Here is a 24,353-nt window from a genome sequence, read left to right as displayed (position 1 = left end):
GAAATTGTTAAAGAAATATTGATAGTTGCATGTGAATTCATCAATTTCAAAACATACTTAGTTCGATAATTGAAGTTGCATGTGAATTCATCAATTTCTAAACATACTTAGTTCGAATATTGAAGTTGCATGTGAATTCATCAATTTCTAAACATACTTTAGTCCGAAAGCAGGCATGTTATATAAATACAGAGATTCAAAACCTAACTAACAGAATCAAATTTTCATTCGAAGCAGATATTTAGCATCCTAACTAGTATTGATTATTTGAGGATAATCATTTATACTTGGGGTTCGATCAGTTTACAATATTGGAATTAGAACGAAATTGAATTTGTAGGTAATTTATGCTTCAACATGATGACTAAAAGTGTAATTTAGTGATGCAAATTTATTTCTAGCTGACGACAAAACAATGTCAGCTATGCTTCAAAATAACAGACCTTGATGAAAAGACAAGACCCATGTTATGTAACCACTTGATTTCATTCATGACTAGAAAGGTGGTATACACAACATACACTAGTTGGTAGCATTGTAAGACCCTACCTCTCCAACAACGGTATCAGCATAAGCTCAACCAAAGAATGTTAGGTTACATACGGAGATAACCACACTAAAGTGATTCTCTAATCTGTCGGCCTGACCCACGAAGTTACTGATGTCAACACGTTTCCGTAGTATACTTTCTTGGACGAAACATCCCAGTACGCCTGCAAATGAAAATAACAGTGTATTGGTGAGTTTAATATGGAACTCCATAACTTGAAAGTAATTCTTTTGAACCATAAGTCACTAAAGTGGGCAAACCTGCCATCCAGATGGGAGGCTTTTCGAAAGTTCTATAAGATCAGGTTGCTGCTGGCTTTTATCTGCAGAAACTTCAGGTGAAGTTTGTTCAGTTTCTCTTCTCTTTTCTGCCCTCCTGCGCTTTACTCGTTCTCTCCTGCGTGATAACGAATATGTCAAAGATATGGTGGTGCTTGATGGGTCATTTGACTAAGAGGTTTGGAATATTTGACTTTTTTCCTAATAAAATTGGCCACCGGAGATGCACAAACTTATAAGATTCTCCAGAATCCCTGACGATAATGTTTATTCGCCGAGGCCAATTGAAGCCCATTCTGAGAAGACTCATACTATATGTAAAGCCCAAAAAGGAAGGACCAATACCAATCACCACCCAAAGGCTGAAAATTAGCATTATCTTTAGCCTCGCCACTGGCTATCTGATTCGCACGCCATTTCTGCAATTATACAAACTCAAGTAAATTGGAGAACCAGAGAAGAAAAGTAAATACAAAAAAGAAAGATAAAAAAAATCCAAAACCTCTATTTCCCTTTGCCGTTTCTTCTCCAATATTTCATAAGCATCTTTAGGTTCTTCAACCTCTTCATGCAACTCCTCTTTTGCAGCTTTCCACTGAAGAAAAGGTACATAGAATCTAACACGACCACAAATATAGCAACAACAATAGTAATCTAGTCGCAGCCAGAAAAGGAGTTGAGAATACCTTGTCCACCATGCTAGAGACCTTCTTGTTAGATCTCAACGTGGGACCCACTGCAATTGTTCGCTTCTTTGTGCGGGAAACTGTAAAGAAGAAAATAAAATCCTGCAAATCAGATCTTCGCCACTGAACGCTACTAAAAGAACAAGAACACCACTCAATTGATCATTCCAGAGAAATTTAGTTAGCTGTATCCCGTCCAGGACATCAATAGCAAGACACTGATTGATACAGGTTCGCTACTGTACTACAGTTGGCATGCTAAACAACACAACTTGCATCATCCAAAATAATATATACTACTCTGTCATTACCCTTAGACTGAGACTTCATTGCAGCAGCAGCAGCAGCGGCGCGGCAGCAGCGGCAGCAGAAGAGGATGAAACCGAAGCAGTGGTATCTGATGTTGAGGTAACAGGAGCACCATTTTCTGTAGAAGTTGCTGGAGAGCGACCAGCTTCAGAGAACTCTGGAGGTGCTATTGTAGAGCTTTCAAACGACTGATTACCATCGAAGTTGTTCTTCAACAATAGACTAGACCCAGCTTCCACACCAGTATCTTCAAAAGAAGGTTCACCATTAGCTGTGCTATGCATCAATGGCACATGATTCAGGGTTCCATTTTGAAGGCCATAATACGATGTAGTCTCGACAGGATTGACTATTGCAGGTGCAACAGGATATATATCTGGACCCGCTTCATAATAATGTGGTGGTGGTACATGGGAAAGAGCTACTTGTGCTCCCTCAGAATGTGTATAGAGGGCACTGCCAGAAACTTCAGAGTTCGTTTGCAGATAATAGTCAAGCCCAGTACCAGGATACATGGTGTACTCTCCTGAATAAGGATTGGCCTGAACCAAGCTAAAATTGGATGGAGGATAAGAAGTTTCTGGAGGTTCGTCGGGTGGTGGTGGAGGAAAAGGTTCATCGTCAGGAGGCAGCGGTGGAAAAGATTCATCATCAGGAGGTGGGGAGGGACCCACTCTTCATCAGTAGGTATATTAACCTGCCCTGGCACTTTGGATTCCTGGTTTGAAAGCATACTCTGCATATCTAATGGCTCCACAGGGACATGATACTGAGCAGTGGGTGATGCATCTTCGACCTCCATGTCAACATCCATATCAACATCTTCCACGGAATGAAGAGAAAACCGATTATGTTCACTTTCCTTCCAGTTACAATTATTTCACTTTTTTTACCCAGACCATGTTCGATGGTTGTGGCGCCATCATTATGAGCTTCCGGCATTGCCTCTCACTTGTGTCATGCAACTCTGGTATAGGAAATAGTGCCTTCATTTCACTAGAACCTATGTTTGTGTCATTACCGGTACCTTCATACTGTTCTTGAGCAGCCTCAACTTCACCCAGCAATGCTGGAGTCACTTGATGAATGGCACAATTAATGGCAGCTTCAAGTTGTTTCAGCTGAGTCTCAGAATGCAACCAAAAGGGAAGCAGACATGATTCATAGGATGATAATGCCTTGATGTCCGCCAGTCTGATCTCAATCTCCACCTGTACTTTGATATAAGATCTTGGTCTTCCAGAGAGCTGTTCAAACTGAATTTAAGTAAAATAAATAAGTAACTAGATAGGGAATGAGAGAGGGGTAAGAAAAACATGTCATATGTACAAAGTAACAAAACCTGACGGTCACCAACATGTTAACCTACACACTATTGATAAGGAGAAAACTAGATTCGTAGATACGTAGCATACCCTTTCATAGAGTTAAGTCTCTCTAACAGGCTTTCACACTGCTTTATCAGCTGGACAGATAGATCAGTGGAGCTATTACTTTCTATAGAGTGTCCACCAAGCAAGGAAGTACAGTGATCTTGGTTTGCTTCTCTATTGTCTTCTTCAACTTTAATCACATCAGTAATGGATCCATCATCAGGTCCATCTTTATTTGTCCATGAATCAACACTGTCGGCGGCTTCTGAATCAACCTTGGGGCGAACACTAGCTGTGAAATCATCTTCTACCTTGCCCAGGGGCGTACTTGATTGGAATGTGCCCATGATACCATCAGTTTTTTCTGCAGTATCATTGATATCTTTCTCTGCAGATGTGTCAACAGTTTGTTGAGCCAAAACACTAGGCACTTCCCATGAAGTTTCACCTGTTGTAACATTCCAATAATAATACTGATTACTCTCTTCATGCAACACCATTTTCCAGCCTGAATTCACATCACCAACAAGGTGTCCATCAAGTGCAGCAGAGTTTGTAGATTTCTTCATATTATTTGCTTGATTCTGCAATTCATTAGAATCGGTCTGCCCATCCTGAGGTTTTTCTACAGGACACTGTAAAGCAGCAGAAGTGCTATCCATCAAAAGCTCTCCCACCTCTTCCATGGAATCTTTTCCGCTATTAGTTTCAGCAGCTCCAGCTGTGTTGGTGGCCACATCTTTTGGCTAAAAAGCAAACAAACAGAGAGAGAAACTTAGTGCATGGAAGGAGGCAAAAGTATCCAAGAGGAAAGGAACAGATTCAAGTAATCCTAGTTCTACAGCTATTTGACTACTCATTTCTGTAGGATCACCTGCTCATCCGCGCCGATAGGTGCATCCTCTGCATTTGCAGCACTTTGTACTTCCTTTGAATCCACATCCAACTCGTCATCACTGTATTGTTCAAGCAGTAGGAGTGGATTCTGTGGCTGTTGCCCTGTGAACAAGATACTACAATGTCAAACACTGAGAAGATCTAAATATAATTGCTTGGGCATCAATCTGAACACAGAAATGCTGTTTCATGGTTATGATTTTAGAAATATTTGTCATGAACATCAAATTATTAATTCAACATTAAGGGCAAAGGTTAGAGCATCAGCAATGCCATCAAACCTGTAGCATAAATTTCAAACGTCAGTACCGCCAAAAGGAAATAAAGCCAAAGACATACGGACCAATTCGGCAAAATCCAGGTGAGCTCCAAACTGCCCTTGATGCCGCCAAAATAAGTTCAAGGCAGGTGGAAAGTTTACACAATTATGCACTGTGGCAGGGGGCGGATGAAGTCTGATTACCAATTGATGTTCCCAATACCACAGCCATCCTACAGTCTGAACATCCCAAAGTCTATCGCCGATCTTCTTCTGCACAAAAAAACCCGCCAAATTTCCACACAAAAGTATCGTCAATCATGTCTTCTCTACAAAGAGCAGTAACACAAGAAAAACTGAACGGCAACCCACCTGAAGATGATGGACCGGAAACTCGGCATGTCTTTTGGCACAGCAGTCACCTTCCTCACTCTCAACTTCTTGACTTTTGCAACCTGCCTCAAATACCTTCCTACTTGTCTTTTAAAACAAATCTCCCAACCATTCTCAACTGCGTTGTCTGTCAGAGCATCTCTTGCTTGAAAACCATCAATAAATCACATTCCAATATACAATTTCAAATTCTTATGATCACACTGTGGATCATACATCACTTTAGCATGCCTTTCCAACCTTCTTCTCCATTCATCCTGAGAATCAGTTGAGCTAGAGTATATATCACCTTCTTCAGAATTCTCCTCCTCAGACACATAGTCACTTTTCTTCCCTCCACTGACTAAGCCATAGAAGATGTCATCAGTAACAACAAACTCTTTCTCTTTATTGTCTTTTGCTTTCTTCCTTCCCTGTGTGCATTCCTCATCCTCAGACACCAACTCCTCAGCATCCATGTCATCATTAGTTTCCTCATCTTCAGAAGATGGTATATAACTCCCATCATCCTCACTATCATATCCCATACCCACTCACATACTTTGATCAGCCTTATCCCCCACACTCTCATCAGTTATATCTCTCATTCCCACATATACATTTACAGCTCCCACATCATCACCCAAATCCTCAGCATCATTAATCCTACCTCCCACCCCCTCCCCCAAAACCTCAGCATCATAATTCATATCTGCCTCATTCTCAACAACACTCTTACCCACATCCTTAGCTGCATAATGCCTAGCTCCCACATCCTCACCCACACTCTTACCAACCTCCTTAGTTGCAGAATTCCTAGCTCCCCCACTCTTACCCACACTTTCAACCACTGACTTCTGTGAAGACTGGAACAAACTCTTCTTCACACTACTTTCAACACTCTTCTCCACAATATCTTGGGTATAAACTGACTTTAACTTGCCAGCCTTTGAAGTTGTTTCCTTTCTACTCCTTGTGGTACACTTACTCTTATTCACAGACTCAACATTACTCTTTTTCACTGACTCAAACTCAACCACTCGATGTCTGACAGCTTCATCACCTATAGTGTCCCCCCACCCAAGTATTGATCTTCATCAATGTGCTCTAGGCCACCCTTCTTCCCATCAACAACATACACATCACATACTTGCTCCTTAACTGTGGTTAGAAACTTCAGCATTAACATTACCTTTGCATCACCTTTGATGTTAATAAACTACATTCCATACTTTCTCTTGAAGCTAAGTCTATCCCAGCTATCTAACCCTAATTTGTTCAGTTCATCCACTAAGTCAAAGTAACCAAATCTATCTGGATCAAACCCATTGCCTTCCCACATTTTCCCACCTATGTATTTCTCGCAAATCTTCCCAACTGGAATGAAAATCCCCCATGGTAAATCCGAAGCAGAAAAGGCTTGCTGAAAAAATAAAAACAGAACCAAAGCATGTTCAAGATAATGTAAACTAAATTGATGCAAACTGGGGACCAACCAGTGCTTTTGCAGTAAAAATGGCAAAGATATACTTACGGGTTCAGATTCGGCTTGTCTGGGAAGAAACCCGACCACATCTCCATGTTGAGGAAACCTTACGCACAGCTCGTCGCCCGTCTGTCGCCGTTGCAGGTAAGCCTATGGACTCGCCGTCGTCTTACTCGTCGTGATCTTTCTCGCCGTCGCCTCAACGTCGCTCGTCAATTTAGGTTAATTAGGTCGCTTGTCAATTTGGGGACGAATTGGGGGAATTGGGGGTGAATTAGGGTTATTTTGATTTTTAATTTTATTTTTAAAAATTATTTTTATTTTATTACACAGTCAATAATTGTTGACCATGTCAGTCGCCACGAGCCGGCCACGTCAATTAAAAACGACACGTCAGCTCACTCGTTGGCCGAAAAAACCATTATGGAAAATCAGCGACTAAATGCAAAGTTGGTGACTTTATACACCAATTTTAAAGGTCATGGGAAAAACTAGAATTTGGGCAAAGTTGGTGAAAGGCAGTTATCCCTACTACTAAAAACATCGTCTCTTAATTTAGAACACTAAATAATAAGGAAATTAATTATAGACTTTTCCAATCCATAAAACCCCAAAATAATGAAAATCTCTACAAACCCTACATGAATGAGGCCCTATACAATCTCTCTCTATTCAGATCTACGCCTCCACTCTCCCTCTCTTTCTCTTTCTCTTTCTCTTTCTCTTTCTCTCAACCGGCGGAACTCGCCACGCCCACAGCCCTTCCTCGCCACTCCTCCATCGCCCTGCCTCGCCACCACCGCCACCGTGCCATCTCCCTCAGCCTGCTGCCCTCTCGTCGGAGCTGTTGCCGGATTCCAAGCACCTTGCCTAACCTACCCACCGTCGTCGTCTTCGTCCACCGCTGTACACTGGCAGTTCTTTAGGCCAGCTGTCATCCACTGCTGTCCTCTACTTCTCTTTCCATCCCTCCTCTCATTTCCTTCTTCTCATCCCTGCCTTGCTGCTCCACCACCGTCCGACCTGTCTCACCGCTGCTCCACCGCCCGCGCAAGCCCATCTTCACCGTCGCATCATAGGGGACCGACGACTCTGAATTTCCATATCGTACGTAGATAACACTAAGCTCACATTTCTAAAGCTTTCACCTTTTAACCTTGTTGATCTTTCCATTGATTTGGGGAATTTCGATTTTGTTGGTGTTGTGGATTTATATTATCCTCCCATGTTATTTTGGTTTTGAAGAATATCAAAGAGTAGTTGAAGGAAAATCGCACCGACGGCGATGCGGTGAGGATTCCGGTGACTGCACAGCCGGCGTCGCTGGCTCTCTTTCTCCTTCCTTTTATTTTTCTTCTTCTCACCTTCTTTCTCTCTCATCTGTCCCTATGCTGCAATAAAAAATCACAAAATCAGTCCACAACAATAGTCCTCAAAATTGCAGATCGGATTAATGACTTATCAATATATAATTGTTAATCTTCTCGGAGAAGCCACATTTCATTGCACCAATTTTTTATCTAATAATATCTGTCTTTTTTTTTTACCAATGAGTGACTTTCCCGCCAAAACAATGCCACATGGCAGGCCAAAAAACTGGCACTTTATATATTGGTAGACTAGAATTCTATAAATTAATTATTACTAAAAATGAAAAGTATGTTGATAATTTTAGAAAACCATGCCAAACTGTATTTAAACAATTTGCCAATTTGGTGTAATCTGGTTTGCAATTCCCTCACACTATTTCTAATTGCATTATTATTTCTTCATAAAAATGTACTCCCTCCTCCCTTCTGTAGTAGAGACGTTTCATTTTGAGCACTCGTTTTGAAAAAATTATAATAAATAGCTAAAGTGTAAAAAAAGTAAAGTAAAAAAAGAATAATATAGTTAAGAGTCTTCTTTATATTATTTTTTTTCTCTTATTTTACATTTTTATATTTTAATTATTTATTATCATTTTTTTAAAACGATTGCTCAAAATGAAACGCCTCTACTACAAAGGGACGAAGGGAGTATAAGAGCATCCGCAACGCGTCTCGCCCCCATCTCGGTCTCGTCTCAGAGAGACGAGACGGCAGCGAGACACCGATGCAGCCCTCCGTCTCGTCCCTTGTCTCGTCCCGGAGGGTGGGTTCACGAGACAGCTCGCCACGCGCCAGCGCCACATGGCGCGCGCTGGCGCTAGGCGTGACGCCCACTCGCCGGCCCGCGAGTGGGCGTCGTCATGCTGACGCAATAAATCATTTTTTAAATTCAATTTTAATAAAAAATAAAAAACGATAATATTACCGTTAAACGGTAATTTTTTTATTTTTTTATTCTATAAATACTCCTCTTTCATTCTCATTTTACACACAAACACACATCTATTCTTCTCAAATCATCTCTCTTTCCTCTCCAATTTTCATCTCACCTCTCCAATTTTCATCTCAAAATGTCCGGCGATGGAAACTCTGGCGGCTCTAGCGGCTATGACTTGAACACGTTTGGTGACTGGGGGCATGTACAATTTCTTGGGTGCTTCCGGTTCGTCGACGCCGGGGACCCAAGGCTCGTCGACTCCAGCGGCGTACCAACCACCCATTTTGATGTGGATTCATATGCTCGTCCCTCCGCCCCGAGGTATTCGCAGGGATTATCCCAAATTAGGGAAAATTTTCTGGATGAACCCACTCCAGAAGGAGCACGAAGCGGTGGAAGCTCCGGGGGTCGCGCATTCGACGTCGTGGAGGAAGAGGAGGAGGAGGAGGAGAACACGGAGGAGGAGGATATTGGCCGTCATCCATACAGCCGCAAGGAGACGATGACTCTGTTCAACGCTTGGGTCAGCGTCTCGTACGATCCCATCGTCGGGAATCAACAAACCCGCAAGTATTTTTAGGAAAAAGTCACTGATGCCTACAACGAGAACAAGCCGAAGAGGGCCCGCCGCCGCACCATGAAGATGCTCCGTAGTCATTTTGACCGAATCGACAGAGATGTCAAAAAATTTTGCGGAACCTACAAGAATGAAGCGGCGAATTACCAAAGAGGAGCCAGTGGAGCCGACATTCTGAGAGCGACTTTGCGAGTCTTTTTTGACGACAACTGCAAAGAATTCAAACATGTTGATGTTTGGGAGGCGGTCAAAGACGTTAAAAGGTGGGCTGGCGGTGTCCAGTCCAGCACGCGCTCGAGCTCGAAACGCACGAAGCACACGGTGGGTGGGCAATATTCGTCTAGTGAGGGCAAGTCAGACAACGCCTCACAAGAGTTTGCCTCACAAGAGGTTGATGGCACGACCACCGATGCAGGGGGGTCCTCCCGTGGGCGCCGTCGGCCGCAAGGGACTAAGGCGGCGAAGGCAGCTAGAGGGAGGAGGGGCCGAGGCGAATCAAGCCAGGCGGGGTCGGGCTCGGTCCCTATTGCCCATGTACTTGACAGCCACGATGGCTGACACTTCCCGCATGACGCATCCCCAATATCAAGCCCATCTTGCCGGAATTGAGTTTATTGCAAGACAAATTGGTATTCCGCCTCCAGGTAGCTTGAGTGCACCGCCACCGCCTTCGGGGGATGATTCGCCGGCGGAGTAGTTTTTATAATTCTTATAAAATTTATTTTAAATTATGTAATTTTTATTTTTTTAGGATTTTAATTATGTGTTTTTTTTTAATTTGAAGTTGTAATTTTATGTTATTTAATGAAGTGTGTTTTTATTAATTGAATTTGTTGGAAATAAAAATAAAAAATGAAATTGAATGAATAGTTAAGGGATGAGATGGTTAAGAGATGATTAAGAGATTGAGGGTTGCAGGTGCTGTATCTTAGTTAAGAGATGAGATGAAAAGTACAGTGGGGTCCATGAATAGTGAAGAGATGAGACGGTTAGGAGACGGATAAGAGACAGCGTTGCGGATGGCCTAAGATTTAATATGTTATGTCCTTCATTATTTTATTAAGGGTAAATAGCTATTTAAATCACTAAGTTTGTTCAAAATCTAGTCTATCTCACAAAGTTTGAAATCCGCTAATTAAATTATGAAGTTTTAATTTTTCTAGTTTATCCCATTGGTCGAATTTTAGGTGCAATCTAAAGGGATTGAGATTGAGATTGAGATTGAGATTGACATTTCAAAGTTTCAATTTTTGTTTTAGTACACTAATTAAATCATGAGTTGGATGTTCAATCTTTGTTGACGTGGATTGAGATTTAAAGATGGATTGAGATTTAAATCACGAAAAAGATGCGTGTATAATCCGAAGTGTAATCACAAGGAGTTTAATCTTAAAGTTGGATTGAGATTTCAAGATAGATTTAATGTAAAGATGCTAAGAATCCACCCAAAATTCGACCAATGGGATAAACTAGAAAAATTAAAACTTCATAATTTAATTAGCGGATTTTAAACTTTGTGGGATAAACCAGATTTTGACCAAACTTGGTGATTTAAATGGTTATTTTCCCTTTTAGAAAGTATGATTTTGTTTCTGCAGACAACTCGAATACTGTCGATTCATTTTTTTATAAAAAATGAAATACTAGGTAAAAAATCGAAAATATGACTGATAACTTAAGAAAATCATACCTAAGTAGTACTATTTTTTTGTAGCATTCTTATTTCTTTATAATAATATTAGTAAAAATAAAACAGCTCCACTTAACCTATTTTTGACACGAAATTAAAAGCCTAATAGTATTATGTAGTGTTATAATAAAAATGACAATATAGTTTTGAAAAGTCAATAAATTAATGACCAATTACATTGTTTCTCTATTATCTAACTTTATATGCATTGATATGAGATCAGTTTGAAGAAATCATAGCCAAATTCGATTAAAAACACAAGTTGACAACTCGATTTGAAATCTCAACACGTATAGGATACTTGTTTTTCACCACCTTCACTTCCTGTGTAACACTGAAGTGTAATCTTCCGTAGAGGCTAGGACCTAAAATGAAGCTACAATAACTATCAAACTCATCAAATGCCATAACTCTATTACAATGACTACATATGAACTGATGCACATCTGAAACAAACACAGATATCACTTCACCACCAAGCTGCCATTACCAGCTAAACTTATAAAAACTGAATCAGAACACCTCTCATGGGGATCTCAAATATAAGCCTTAGCTGTGTGCAACGAGCTGCCTAGCCATGACTTGAACACCTCTCAAGATCAAAAGTCCAGGAAAACAAAATGATAATAGTCTGTCAGACAGCTGCCTAGCCATCATGACTGGGCCGAAGTTGAGCCAAGAACGATCATCTACTGCACAACGAGCCGGAAACCCGACCCGAGGGGCTGTTAATCACGCTCTAGCCAGGCAGCCACGGTTCATCCACCAGACGTGGTTTCCTGTCTCCTTAGAAATCAAGGATACAGAGGTACGAGCCTATAGAACAGATCCTGTTCAAGTAAGGTCGTGCCTACTTCACACTGCCATCACTTTATGTACTTGTCAGTTATTCAATTGAGCTTCGATGTGGGATGTTAATTAATGCTCACAGTGTAACTAAGGAAATTGGAATGTATAAGGAAAAGTAACAAGTATTGACTAATTGAAGTGGGATTTGAGCTGCTAAAGGTAAAGTCGGAGATGATCAAACTCTTGAGCTTCCTTCAATTACAACCAACACATTTCATACAATCTACCTCTACCCAGAGGCCCAACACCTCTGCTTATCGATTGATGGGCCCACATAATTCAATAACCCAATGCAATTCAATTACCTCTATACATTTGTAGTCCAAAAAAATTCGATTGAAGATATGTTAAATCAAATAGCTCATCAACCGATATATTACATTTTTTTAAGTTAAGATACTAAACTTCTAATGAAAGATATGTTTTAACTAATTATTTGAAAGTTATATCTATCATTTTAATTTTTGATACATTATTCTAATCCTTAAAATAAAATGTTCAAATATAAAAGTTTAAAAATGTGTATTGTTACTTGTCTAAGTGAGATACATATAGTTTCTAATTGAAATACCACCTATTTATGTGAATGTAGCTATCCTGTAAAATGCTCGAAATTTGAAACTAAATTAAAAATGAATGATGTAAAGACAGTTGTTAATTTGTGGCTATATATTCCTAAGCACCAAACAAATTTTACTTTATATTATTGCAAAATAATCAACATGTTATATCAATGGTAATCACAATATATTGGAAATAGTGAGAAAATTATAAATTGGACGAAATATAGTGTAACTTCTAACAGTCACCTTTAGTTATCTTCGCTTTTCTAAAAGAATAAAATAAAGTGAAAAACTAAAGCGTATAAGTAGTACTAGTATATAACATACGCCTTTGTATTTTCGATGTGGGACACTAACAATCACATTTTTGTGGATTATCAAACATATGTACATAGGATTAAGAAACTTGTAAAAAGCTATCAAGGGAGCTAGCTATGTAATATCTCTACATCAAGTAGTAGTTGGAAGATTGTAGTAAACTCAGTTACAAAAATCAGCTGAAAGTCCAGAATGATGCTAAAACACAGGTTAAATCATGGAGGTGATACATGTTCATCTCTAAATACCGTTTCTTTTGGAATAATTCACCTTGTACAGTTTCACACAAACCACCTTCACTTCCCTAACTACAATACATATCATACTTTTAAAATGCCACAACTCATTTATTTAAACTAAAATTGGTGGGGTGCGCCAGGCCCAAGCAGTAGTGCAACGCATGGGCGACACACGAAGGCCCAAGTAGCAAGCTACTTTGATGGGACTTCCCCCTCAATAAATAAATTTAATATCGTGTGGACCGATGATCCACATATCAGATATTAAACTGATAAGAACAGATACTACACTTGATCTTAGCCAAAAGGCCGAGAAAGGTATGAGTTTTCCATAGGCTGGCCCATGATTTTATACCACGTGGTCTGCTCAACCTTGCTGTATACATTCGATGTGGGAATACAATTTCAATAAGGATAGGCAAGGATATTCACTTGCTATGTTAAAACACAATTGTGACTTTGATTAATGAAGGTGATATATGTTCAGCTATATTAAATATTACCCTACTTGGAAACTTCAGTATCATGGATATTTCAAAATTGGAGCAGCCATAGTGCGTAAGAACCAATTAATGCCCACAGTTCTTGGCCATGTCCTTCAACTATTGCTTGGCATACGACTCAACTTAGTTGGAACGGGGGGAGTACAATGTTTTTCACATTTAAAATGAAAAGAATATAAAATAGTCATCAGACAATTTCAATAAATTAATACTTCATCCGTCTCACCGAAGACGACTCAATTTCGTTTTTAGTAGTTTGTCCCACCCAAGATGAACCCTTACTAAAAACATAATCCCCTCTATCTCTACTTTATTACATTTTCTTGCTTAATTCTCTCTATCTGACATACAAAATAAAACTGCATAAATTCCTGTGCCCCCAAAGAATGAGTCATCTTCCTTGGGACGGAGAGAGTATTTCATAAGTTGATATCAACAAAAATATGCATTCTCATTAATAAAACAAAACTTAGAATGATTGCAACAAACTAATAGTTTGATTGCGTAAAAGGTAATCTAACGGATTCATACTTCTCCCTTCTCGACTCATGGGTCATATGATTTTTACTTATTACATACTACAAATTCAAAGTAGATAAATAAGAAATAATATCATTATATACACTTTGTAATACTCTAGATCGTACCATCTCACTCTAAATAAAGTATTTCGGAAAGATATTATAAACATTTTTATTTTGTGAGTTGAGTGGAGAAAGAATAAAGATGAAACATTTTGTATGAGTTGTGAATTTACCTCACACAAATATTTAAAAATTACATTATAAAAAAAGTCAAACAAATCAAATCTGAAAACCCTAAAACATAATATTCATAAACATAATATTTTGAAAAGCATAAAAAAAAGAAATAAAACCCAAAGTCATAAAAAACATTATCTTATTTAGTAGAAATAAATCATAATCAACTCAATTATAACTAATGAAATTGTAAACAATTAAAAAAGTATTATTATATATACTTTATAAAAAAAATTGATCCCTAGTACTATTAATTTTGATACCTAAATTTGGTTAGTAGTATCATATTTAATACAAACACTTTAGTTACTTAATTCTTTAAGAAACTAACATATAAAATGGGGATATAGTTCACAATTTTTATTGAAAAATTCACATAATCACAATTAGTATATAATTATGAATCCCCGTAAAAAGTCATACTTGATATTGTTCTCAAATATATGAGTAAATCAAAGTCAACTCAATTCTAATTATATATAAATTTAATTACTTAATAAAAAATTAATTTATAAATATATATTATATAAAATCCAATGTAATATGAACGGAATCAATGTATTAGTTTGATCTGAGGAAAGATTAATCAAAGAAGCTTCAAGAGTTGCACCTCGAAAATTAAAGGCTCCTTCGCATGAGACAGAAGGCTTCGACGAGGACCAAACTGCATCAAAATAACAAGGAAATATTACACGATGATCATGCGTCAACATCAAAGAAACACACACACATCTTGATGAATAATAATTTTTTTATTCATAAAAGACCTCTTCAGGAATTGGTTGTAACTTGTAAAGCTTTGCTAGTATATCCGACTGACCGAAGGAGGTATTAAAGCTCGTCGTTTTCCTGAAGTATACATGCCAATACAAGTTGAGGCATTCATTTTAGTAAGTATACCAAACACCAGTTTCTAATCTGAATATCAACCAACCTCCAACCTTCATTCCACTCAAAACCTCCTTGAGACCTTTTATCATCGGTGATTTCCACAAGTAAATCAAAATAACATGAGAAACAACATTTCCAATATAGAGTGCTTTCTTCTCCTCCACAAAAGTATCGAGTATGCAAACCTGCTCGTCACCCAGACGGAGTATGACTAGAGAACTTTCTCCACTGAACTGATTGACGGTGCTACAATGTGGAAAATAGATAAAAAAAAAAAAGAAATCACCATTAACTAACAAACAATGACTGACAGATAAGTCAAAAGGAAAAAAAAACTATGTAATTTAGCATTATAAATACATATATACACCACCTGATAATACCTGTGGACAAAATATCCATTTGGCCTCCTGCATACATAATTGAACTGCACGGTATCTTCTTCGACAGCTTCTTGCCCTTTTCCTTCAACTATGTCTTGGAAATATAGCAAGAAAAACAATAAGAGATCAATAGTGGATTATCAAACTAATGTACATAGGATTAGCTAAATGTCCAATCCACTTTTCTGAATGATGCATTAAGGACATTCACTAGCTGTGTTAAAACACTTATTCTGTGCTAAAACCAAAATTTTGGAAGAATTTACCTTGTATTATGACCCCACTAGGAAGCTTCAGTGTCCTGGATACTTCAAAATCGGAGCAGCCAAAGTGTGTAAGAATCAATTCTAACGCATACGTACATGCATATAGAGGATGAAAACAAGCACAAGAAGCATATATATACACCTGAGAACATCTGGTTCTTTCATGTCCTGCATCGGTGCAGCACAAAAACTACCAAGGACCACATTAACTCCAACAATCCCCAAAATTGCTCTTCTTGCTACCTTAACTGCTACAATGGATGGATAACCATCCTCCATGTCCAGCTTCGTTTGCGCACAAACCAGCTTAGTTGCCCTAACACAGTATATTTGGCATCTTATATTCAGCACAGGACTCAAAAAGCCTAGTAACAAAATGCATCTAGTTTCCCAAAAGATGTAGTATATTATTTCGATGACCATAATTACCAATAGATGCTAACACCTTATTAACAATAATACATGACTATCATTATCAAATGCCACACCTCAAATAAACACAGATATAATCTCACACTCAGGGAGGCTGCCATTATTAGGGGATTATCAAACAAATTGAATGAGAGAGCACCTCTCATGATTATTATCAATATGATCAAAAGTTTAGAAAACAAAAAGATATATATAAGTCTGTCAGACAGCTGCCCAACCATCCTAGCTGGACCAGAGTCGAGCCAAGAACGATCATCTACTGCACAACGAGCTGGAGAGCCAACCCGAGTGGCTGTTAATCACGCTCTAGCCAGGCAGGCATGGTTCATCCACCAGACGTGGTTTCCTGTCTCCTTAGAAATCAAGGATACAGAGGTACGAGCCTATAGAACAGATCCTGTTCAAGTAAGGTCGTGATTGCCTCACGAATCTATCAGTTTATGTACCTCACATTTATTCAGTAGGAATTCGATGTGGGATACAAAAAATCAAGGTTTAGTGCCAAAATTGCGTAATTTCAGCTTGATATCGTTAACAGTAGGTTTTCAATTTTCATGTTACAGAAGAAGAAGAAGAAGAAGGCAGTTGATTTAGCACATGGAGTGATGGTATAAAAAGTAAAAGTGAGAATTATTGAAGAGAATAAAAATAAAAGCACATGTGAAGGAGCAGGATTTAAGCAGCTGCTGCTAAAGGCGGAGAGGAGTGGAAACAGGAGACGCCCTGCCCTTCAAACGCTGCTTCAGCTTCCATCGTTTCAGATAACTGAGTAAATGGGAAGGGAGGTGACAGCGGCGAGTAGCTGGAGGGGGTGGCGGTGATGGTCTCACATCGTCAGAAAATTGAAGGAAGAAGTGGGTCAACAATTATTTTCCTAGAGAGAGGGAGAGGGGCATGGCTTCCTATTTGTTCTATTCCCAATCAATCATCATCTAAAATGAGAAAAAATGAGAGAGGTGATGAGACGGAGATGAAAAACCATTCATGACAAACTAGAGAATTTTAATCGTGAAAACAAATATTTTACTACTAGTTTTAATATTAGTGGATAATCTTATCGTCAATATCATATTTTTTTATCCGTCCATTCTGATTTATTTTTCATAAATTTTAATACATACTTCTAGATTAATTTATATTTTATTACTGTATAAATTAATATATAAAATTAAAATCTACATTTAACTAAAAGTGAGTCATAACTTAACATTTACTACTATCATATTTAATACTTTCTCCGTCTATTTAAAATATTCACATTCTTAAATAATGTGAGATTTTAGAAGAAGTTTTTAGATAGAAAAATTAAAAAATAATGTAATTAAATATTTTAATAAAGAGAAAAGAGAGATTTATTTCTAAATATTAAAAAGGGACATCTTAAGTGTGACAAAAAAATGTACATATTGAATGAGATGAGTAGAGTAGTACCCCATCCGTCCCGGCTAAGAGCATCTCCAATGGAGGCTAGCGGACCGGCTAGCCGATTCCCAGCGCTGGCCGGTCTGCTAGCCGAACCATTGTAGGCGGCGAGCGGAAAACGATGAGAATTTCGATGAGCGCACGCCGATTTTTGAGCGCTGGCCGACCGGCTGGCTGCCATTGTAGGCGGGCGATCCACGAGCGATCGGCCAACACTTTTTTTTTTAATTTTCGAAACACTATATATACGCGATTTGCACGTCATTTTCATTCGCACCGATTGTTTTAACGAGTTTTCTCTCTCACTTAATTTTTGTACAAGAGCAATAAAGCAAAATGGAGAACAACAACGAGTCCACTCTAGTGACGAGCGGGTCTCAAACTCCCACGGTACCCGTGGGAGGTGGATGGGGTCCGATGGCCAGGTACTACAACATGTACCCTTGGATGCAGATGATGCCGGGGTGGGCAGCCGGGATGCAGATGATGCTGGGGTGGCAGCCGGGGAAGCAGCCCGAGATGCAGGGGACGCCGGGGGGCAATGTCTATCGCCCCAGTCTTGATTTTTTGACTGCTTCTTCGCACACATCGACCCCATCGGAGACGCAGTTCACTGGGTGTGAGACTTTCTCCTTAGAGGAGTTGGGGATAGATCTCGAGGATGCGGACACTCCCATTCAAACGGGGGGAGTAGGGCGGGGTCGGGGAGCACCAAAGAAGAAGAATGGCAAGGGGAAGGGCAAAAGGGTGGTCGGCGAGTCGTCGTAGCCGGCTGATGACGACAGCCGGGCACGGAGGAAGTGGACGGATGCGGAGAACGTCGCGCTGTCCAAGGCTTGGGTGAGTGTTTGCGATGATCCCCTCCATTCGAACAATCAGAGGAACGTCAACTTGTGGGCTAAAATATCAGCTGCCTACAAGGCATTTTGCCCGGAGGGGAGGCCACACAGCGGGGAGGAGTGCCGGAAGGGGTGGGACAAGGGATTATGTTTTTAGTAAGGGTTCATCTTGGGAATGTATATTTTTGTTGATATCAACTTATGAAATACTTCCTCCGTCCCAAGGAAGATGACTCATTCCTTGGGGGCACAAGAATTTATGCAGTTTTATTGTGTGTGTCAGATAGAGAGAATAAAGTAAGAAAATGTAATAAAGTAGAGATAGAAGGGATTATGTTTTTAGTAAGGGTTCATCTTGGGTAGGACAAACTAAAAAGGAAATTGGGTCGTCTTCGGTGAGACGGATGAAGTATTAATTTATTGAAATTGTCTGATGACTATTTTATATTCTTTTCATTTTAAATGTGAAAAACATTATACTCCCCCCGTCCCAACTAAGTTGAGTCGTATTCATTTTTGTAATGTCCCAACTAAGTTGAGTCATATCCTTTTTTGACAAAAAACAATACATCCAATCACTATTACTTTATTCCGTCAACTATTGTACTCTGTATTTATCTCTCCTACTTTATTCTTACCTCTTACTTTTCAACACAATTTCTTAATTTCCGTGCCCAAAAATTTTGTCTTAACTTAATTGGGACGGGGGGAGTATTAATTAGCATTTGTGTTTTTTTATTTGTAATTACGTGAAATATAAACATATGTATATTTACTAAAGTGTTAATATATACTCCCTTAGTCTCACTCTAAATGACACTTTCTAAATATAGAAACATCACTCTTTTTATTTTTTTCTCCCTCTCTTATCTTATTCTCTAATTTTGTAAATATTAAAAAGGGACATCTTAAGTGTGACAAAAAAATGTACATATTGAATGAGACGAGTAGAGTAGTACTCCATCCATCCCGGCTAAGAGCATCTCCAATGGAGGCTAGCGGACCGGCTAGTCGATTCCCGGCGCTGGCCGGTCTGCTAGCCGAACCATTGTAGGCGGCGAGCGGAAAAACGATGAGAATTTCGGCGAGCGCACGCCGATTTTTGAGGTGCTGATAGACTATGAGAAGTTTCGGGCAGGTGTCGATGCTGGCTGGCCGAAGAAGCAGCGACTAAACTATGCCGGTGATTACAGCGGCAGCAGCGGCGGTTCCCACGACCTCCCCGAGGATGTTCAGGAGTTCCCGTCCCCTCCATCGTTTACTCGCCGCACTCGCCCGGTTGGTCAAAGGCGGGCGCACCGGGTAGCGAGGGGGGTCGCCCAGGGGTCCCAGGAGGTCCAGTCGGCATCCCCCCTGTTGGCAAGTCGCCAACCGAGCTCGCCTTCTCCGTGCGTCAACAAACGCGGGCTCAGATGCACAAGATCTTAGCTGAATGGAGGGCGGCAACTGACCCCGTGGAGAAGAGGTTTCTTCACTCAATGCTCGAGAGTATGCGAGTCGATATGGATGTCGCCTCGGCACAGTTGGGGGCTCAGACGCGGGCTCAGATGCCGCAGATTTGGGGGTCCGGATAGCGGCGACAACGGCGGCGACGGCAACGAGGAGTGAGGCGGAGGCGGGGGCTCGTGTGTGGAAGAGGGGTTTTTTTTAATTAATGTAACTTTTTTTTAATTAATGTACTTTTTTAATTTTACTATTATTATTAAATTTTCTCGTATCGGTGTCGTAAATTTAATTTCGTATTTTGTGTGATTGTTAATTATTTGTTTTTTTATAATTTTATTTATTGTGGCTAGCCTATTGCTTGTCCAGTTGCTTGTCCTAATGATGTGACATGAGGAGTTTGTGCCTAGCCTACGGCTGGCCTATTACCACTGTGGATGGTCTAAGATGACACATTTCTTGGTCGGCACGGGATTTTAAGAGTTAGTAGTTAAAGTGTTTAATTGGAGAGAAAAAAGTTGGATGTAAGTATTAAAATAGAGAGAGAAAGAAAGAGGAATATTTTAATGGTTGAGTGTATTAATTTGGGGAGAGAAAAAATGGTGAGTGTATTAATTTGGGGAGAGAAAATTTCCAAAAAAGAAAAATACTTTATCTGAATTAGGACAAACTGAAAAAGAAAATATATCAAATGGGACGGAGAGAGTAGTATTTAACAAAAATATTAGAGCATCCACCGGCTAGCCGATCCCTGGCGCTCGCTGGTCTGCTCGCCGAACCATTGCAGCCGGCGAGCGCCAAATCGGTGAGAAAAACGGCGAGCGCCAAATCGGCGAGAAAAACAGCGAGCGCACGCCAATTTCTGAGCGCTGGCCGATGCGCTCGCCGATCGGCTGGCCGCCATTGTAGGCTCCCGATCGGCGAGCTAATTTTTTATTTTTTAATTTAATTTTCGAAACACTATATATACGCGATTTGCACGTCATTTTCATTCGCACCACTTGTTTTAACGAGTTTTCTCTCAATCTTAATTTCTGCACAAGATCAACAACGCGAAATGAGTAGCGCGGGTGGTAGTAGTGGTGGGGATGCTGAGGAGTACGAACGGCGAATGAACGAAGCGTTGGAGGCCTATACGGACCGTGAGATAAACCGGCTGTTACAGAGGGCCTTGCAGCCGGCGGTACCTCGACCCGTTGTCCACCGTCGAGCAGTGATCGAGCGGGATCACGTAGCTGCACATCAATGGCTATATGAAGACTACTTCGCACCGAAGCCGCGGTTTAATGCCAACCTTTTCAGGCGGCGTTTTAGGATGAGCAGGGCCCTGTTTATGCGTATTGTTGACGCTTTGGAGCGTCGATATATGTGTTTCCGCTTCAAGCACGATGCGGCTGGCAGACCCGGCCACACACCTATTCAAAAGTGCACTGCGGCAATCAGGCAATTGGCCTACGGAGGTGCGGCAGACATGTGGGACGAGTACCTCCACATCGGTGAGACGACGCCCTTGAATGTATGAAGTATTTCTGTCAGGGCGTGGTTGAAATATTCCGTGATCAGTACCTTCGAAGCCCTACCCCCGAAGACTGCCAGGAGCTGATGCAGATGCAGGGAGAAAAGCATGGGTTCTCGGTATGTTAGGCAGCATAGATTGTATGCATTGGGAGTGGAAGAACTGGCCCGCTGCTTGGAAAGGATTCTACACGATCGGCTACAAGGGAAAGAATCCCACGATGATCCTCGAGGCCGTAGCTGATTACCGGCTGTGGATTTGGCATGCATATTTTGGGGTAGTCGGGTCGAACAACGACCTCAACGTCCTCAACTCGTCGCCCCTTTTCAACGAGCAGTGCCAGAGCGTCGGTCCGGCCATCAGTTTTATCGCCAACGAGAACCAACATGATATGAGCTACTACTTGGGGGATGGGATATACCTGAGGTTGCCCGTCTTTGTGAAGACGATCAGGTGCGCATCAGATGAGATGAAGGCCTACTTTGCGGAACGGCAATAGTTGGCGCACAAGGACGTGGAGCGCGCATTTGGTGTGCTCCAGTCTCGATGGGCGGCAATTAGGTGTCCAACGCGTTTGTGGCATGTCGACTGCATTGCTGATATAATGTACGCCTGTATTATCATGCACAACATGATTGTCGAAGATGAAGGTGTACAACTGACTAGTTGGGTCAACAGCGATAATGAAGCCGGTCCAAGCACGGCGTGGCCGCCCCCAACGTACGAAGTAGGGTACCTCACGATGAAGCCGACCGCCTCCAAGCACATGCCGACATGCGCCAAGTAGAAGCTCATATTCGACTCCAAAAGGATTTAATTGAAGAGTTGTGGGCGCGGAGGACTGCACGGCGTTAATTTTTTTTTTTTAAATTATGTATAGCAATGGTGGTAAAACTACTAGTAAAAAAAGGGCAAAGAAATTGAGTTGTTGGGCCATTGTAGTTGAAATGCGTCTCGCTTAACAATTAAGATTGAGTAATTTTAGTTTTATTATTTCAATATTCAGATCATACCTTCAGAAGCTTTAGATAAGAAAGAGCACAAATTTTAGTCAAAATCAGCTGTAAATCCAAAAATTATTCACTCAAAAATGCAGAACTGGTTTTCCGGTGGCGTTGCCGATAACGGAAATTCTCCTCAGCCAACGACAGCGTCGTCTTCATCTCTGCTCGCCGATTGGAATTCGTATGCCTCCACTAGATCCTCCGAGGAGACGACCGGCGGCTCCCTCGCCGGCGTATTCGATATCGAATCCGCTGTTCGCTCCGCCAACGACACCGTTTCCGGCACTTTCAACGTGTAAGAGTGGATCTTATTTTACTGCCCCCAAATTATTGCTGTTGTGCATACTTTACTGCTTATTATTAATAATGTAATCCTGTGGATTATGCTAATGGTTGTGCCTAGGTTTAAAGTTATTCAACCACATGAATTAGGGATGAAGTTCTGGTGCTGACACACCAATTCATTTAGCTTAGATGATATATGCTGTAGTATTTTCTCCATTTTATGATTGGAACCTGTTTCAGAAAATGTATTGTTAGTGCGATTAGCAGGTGCAGATCAGGCATATGTGTTCTCCTATTTATAATGTGAACTGTGAAGTCTTACTACGGAACTCGCTTGATTAAAGTTTGTGGCATCTTAGTCATAGTGACTAATAAAAAAGTAATGGAATGTGGATCTCTTAGCTTCAAGTTGTATTTTCTGTACAGACTGTCAAGTAGGAGAAAGTGTATATGTTAGCTTTTCAATGCTGTTCAAGATATACCAATATGATTATGCAGCTATTGATGGCGTAACATATATAGCATTCGCATGCTAGTGATCCAGCAGGAATCTTGTTTGTCTTTCAACCTTTTGCTGTTAGGACTTCATGAAGCCTTTAGATTGATCTTGTTATGTGATGCTTTTTAATTAATTTCATGAGGATTAGCATCCATGTTCCTGCCGTTTCATATTAATTTAATTTCGTGTTATCATCTAATTGACATTAGACTAATTAAATTAAAATTAGAGGAGTATGCTTTGTTCATTGGAGAATCATGCTCTATAGGATTTTGGAATCGTGCTCAATTGCCTCGTAAAGATAGTCTAGAGTTGAATAGAATATTCTCATAAAGAGCTTTAATGATCCAAATAGCCTCTCCAATTTTCATCGTTTTGCAGCCTGCTTCATTATGATTCCAAGTTTTTAGGTTTATGGAATTCCTTGGGACTTAAGTACATTCAGATATGAGCGCCAAAGATGTATCATTTCTTGCTATGAACTTCTTATAACATAAGAAGACATTCTTATCTTGAATTATCCACAGAGTTTTATCATGCATTTCTTTGATTTCAACCCCAGTGCCCTTTTCTACCATATGGCCACCCAAAATTGTGTACCAAGCCTACCCCTTCTTCCGTATGCATAATGAAACACTCCTTTTCTTATTTTGAAAGCATTTGAATTCCTGGGGAAAAATCTTAAACTGTTGTTTTCAAAAGAATTCTACCTCTATCTAATCAGTCAATTAACCTGAACACAACAACCAACTATGCATTACGTAGGACAGAAGATAGTGAAACTAAGTGGACAGTGGACTGAATGATCTGAATCCAAAAAAGATTTTCCAGGTGTGCATGTGAGGAACATTGACATAGTTAGTTATCAAGGTTTGTGGCCTGATTATCGAGAAGGGAGTTGGAGGAGCTAGAGTGGGTGGCTCAAATAGTAAGATTTTGGTTGAACTGTAATTTGAATTTTGGTGTAGTGGACAATTTATTCAAGTGTGGCTACTGTGACTTTCTAATCCTTGAATATATTGCACATGGATTAGAACTCCATTTGGATTCTTGGACTTTCTTGGGAAATCTATACTCTGTTCTCTAGCTAGCTATTCAGGAATACATATTTCTTATGCGGTGAGAAACACCTATATGTATTTGTCCACTCATTAATTTTAAAATAAAAATAGCTCATCTTGATTAGTTGTTTTGCATAGTTTCTACAGAATATCCCAAGGTTACAATTAATATAAGGAAAAAGAAGGATCTGGGACAAGGTATTCTAGATGTTTAAGATTATACTTGCAACACTGCAATAAATTGTATCTTTTCCTCTGTTCACTGAGTCATCTCGTGGCTTGTCTTTTGTTAAGT

General features: G+C 40.2%; 1 protein-coding gene, 3 non-coding genes and 1 pseudogene across 22 annotated transcripts in view; all 5 read right to left on the bottom strand.

Moving 5' to 3' along the window:
* Positions 1–365: 365 nt before the first annotated feature.
* Positions 366–5,272, bottom strand: LOC121754326 (annotated as a pseudogene).
* A 5,735-nt stretch (positions 5,273–11,007) lies between these two features.
* LOC121756375 (peptidyl-prolyl cis-trans isomerase FKBP16-1, chloroplastic-like) overlaps positions 11,008–24,353 on the bottom strand; it is a 542,442-nt gene continuing 529,096 nt past the window's right edge. The window contains exons 1-8 of one of the 19 annotated variants that reach the window (XM_042151920.1): positions 16,648–16,966; positions 15,801–15,873; positions 15,700–15,725; positions 15,558–15,592; positions 15,292–15,385; positions 14,952–15,154; positions 14,785–14,866; positions 11,008–14,681 (exon numbers count right to left, since the gene is read on the bottom strand). In XM_042151920.1, coding sequence (XP_042007854.1) covers positions 14,820–14,866; positions 14,952–15,154; positions 15,292–15,385; positions 15,558–15,592; positions 15,700–15,725; positions 15,801–15,873; positions 16,648–16,649 — 480 coding nt within the window. In that variant the 5' untranslated portion in view covers positions 16,650–16,966 and the 3' untranslated portion in view covers positions 11,008–14,681; positions 14,785–14,819. Of the gene's footprint in view, positions 14,682–14,784; positions 15,155–15,281; positions 15,386–15,557; positions 15,600–15,699; positions 16,967–24,353 lie in introns of those variants that run through there. The other 18 variants (XM_042151923.1, XM_042151915.1, XM_042151913.1 and 15 more) reach the window with 18 other exon arrangements.
* LOC121756685 lies at positions 11,413–11,632 on the bottom strand. Its single transcript, XR_006041062.1, has one exon. It is a non-coding gene; the product is annotated as a small nucleolar RNA U3 (small nucleolar RNA).
* Positions 12,880–13,075, bottom strand: LOC121756599. Its single transcript, XR_006040983.1, has one exon. It is a non-coding gene; the product is annotated as a U2 spliceosomal RNA (small nuclear RNA).
* LOC121756681 lies at positions 16,185–16,404 on the bottom strand. The gene has a single exon (XR_006041058.1). It is a non-coding gene; the product is annotated as a small nucleolar RNA U3 (small nucleolar RNA).

This window comes from Salvia splendens, chromosome 11 (assembly GCF_004379255.2).
Source record: "Salvia splendens isolate huo1 chromosome 11, SspV2, whole genome shotgun sequence".
In the NCBI taxonomy this organism is placed as follows: Eukaryota; Viridiplantae; Streptophyta; class Magnoliopsida; order Lamiales; family Lamiaceae; genus Salvia; species Salvia splendens.
This window is presented reverse-complemented; position numbering and strand designations above follow the sequence as displayed.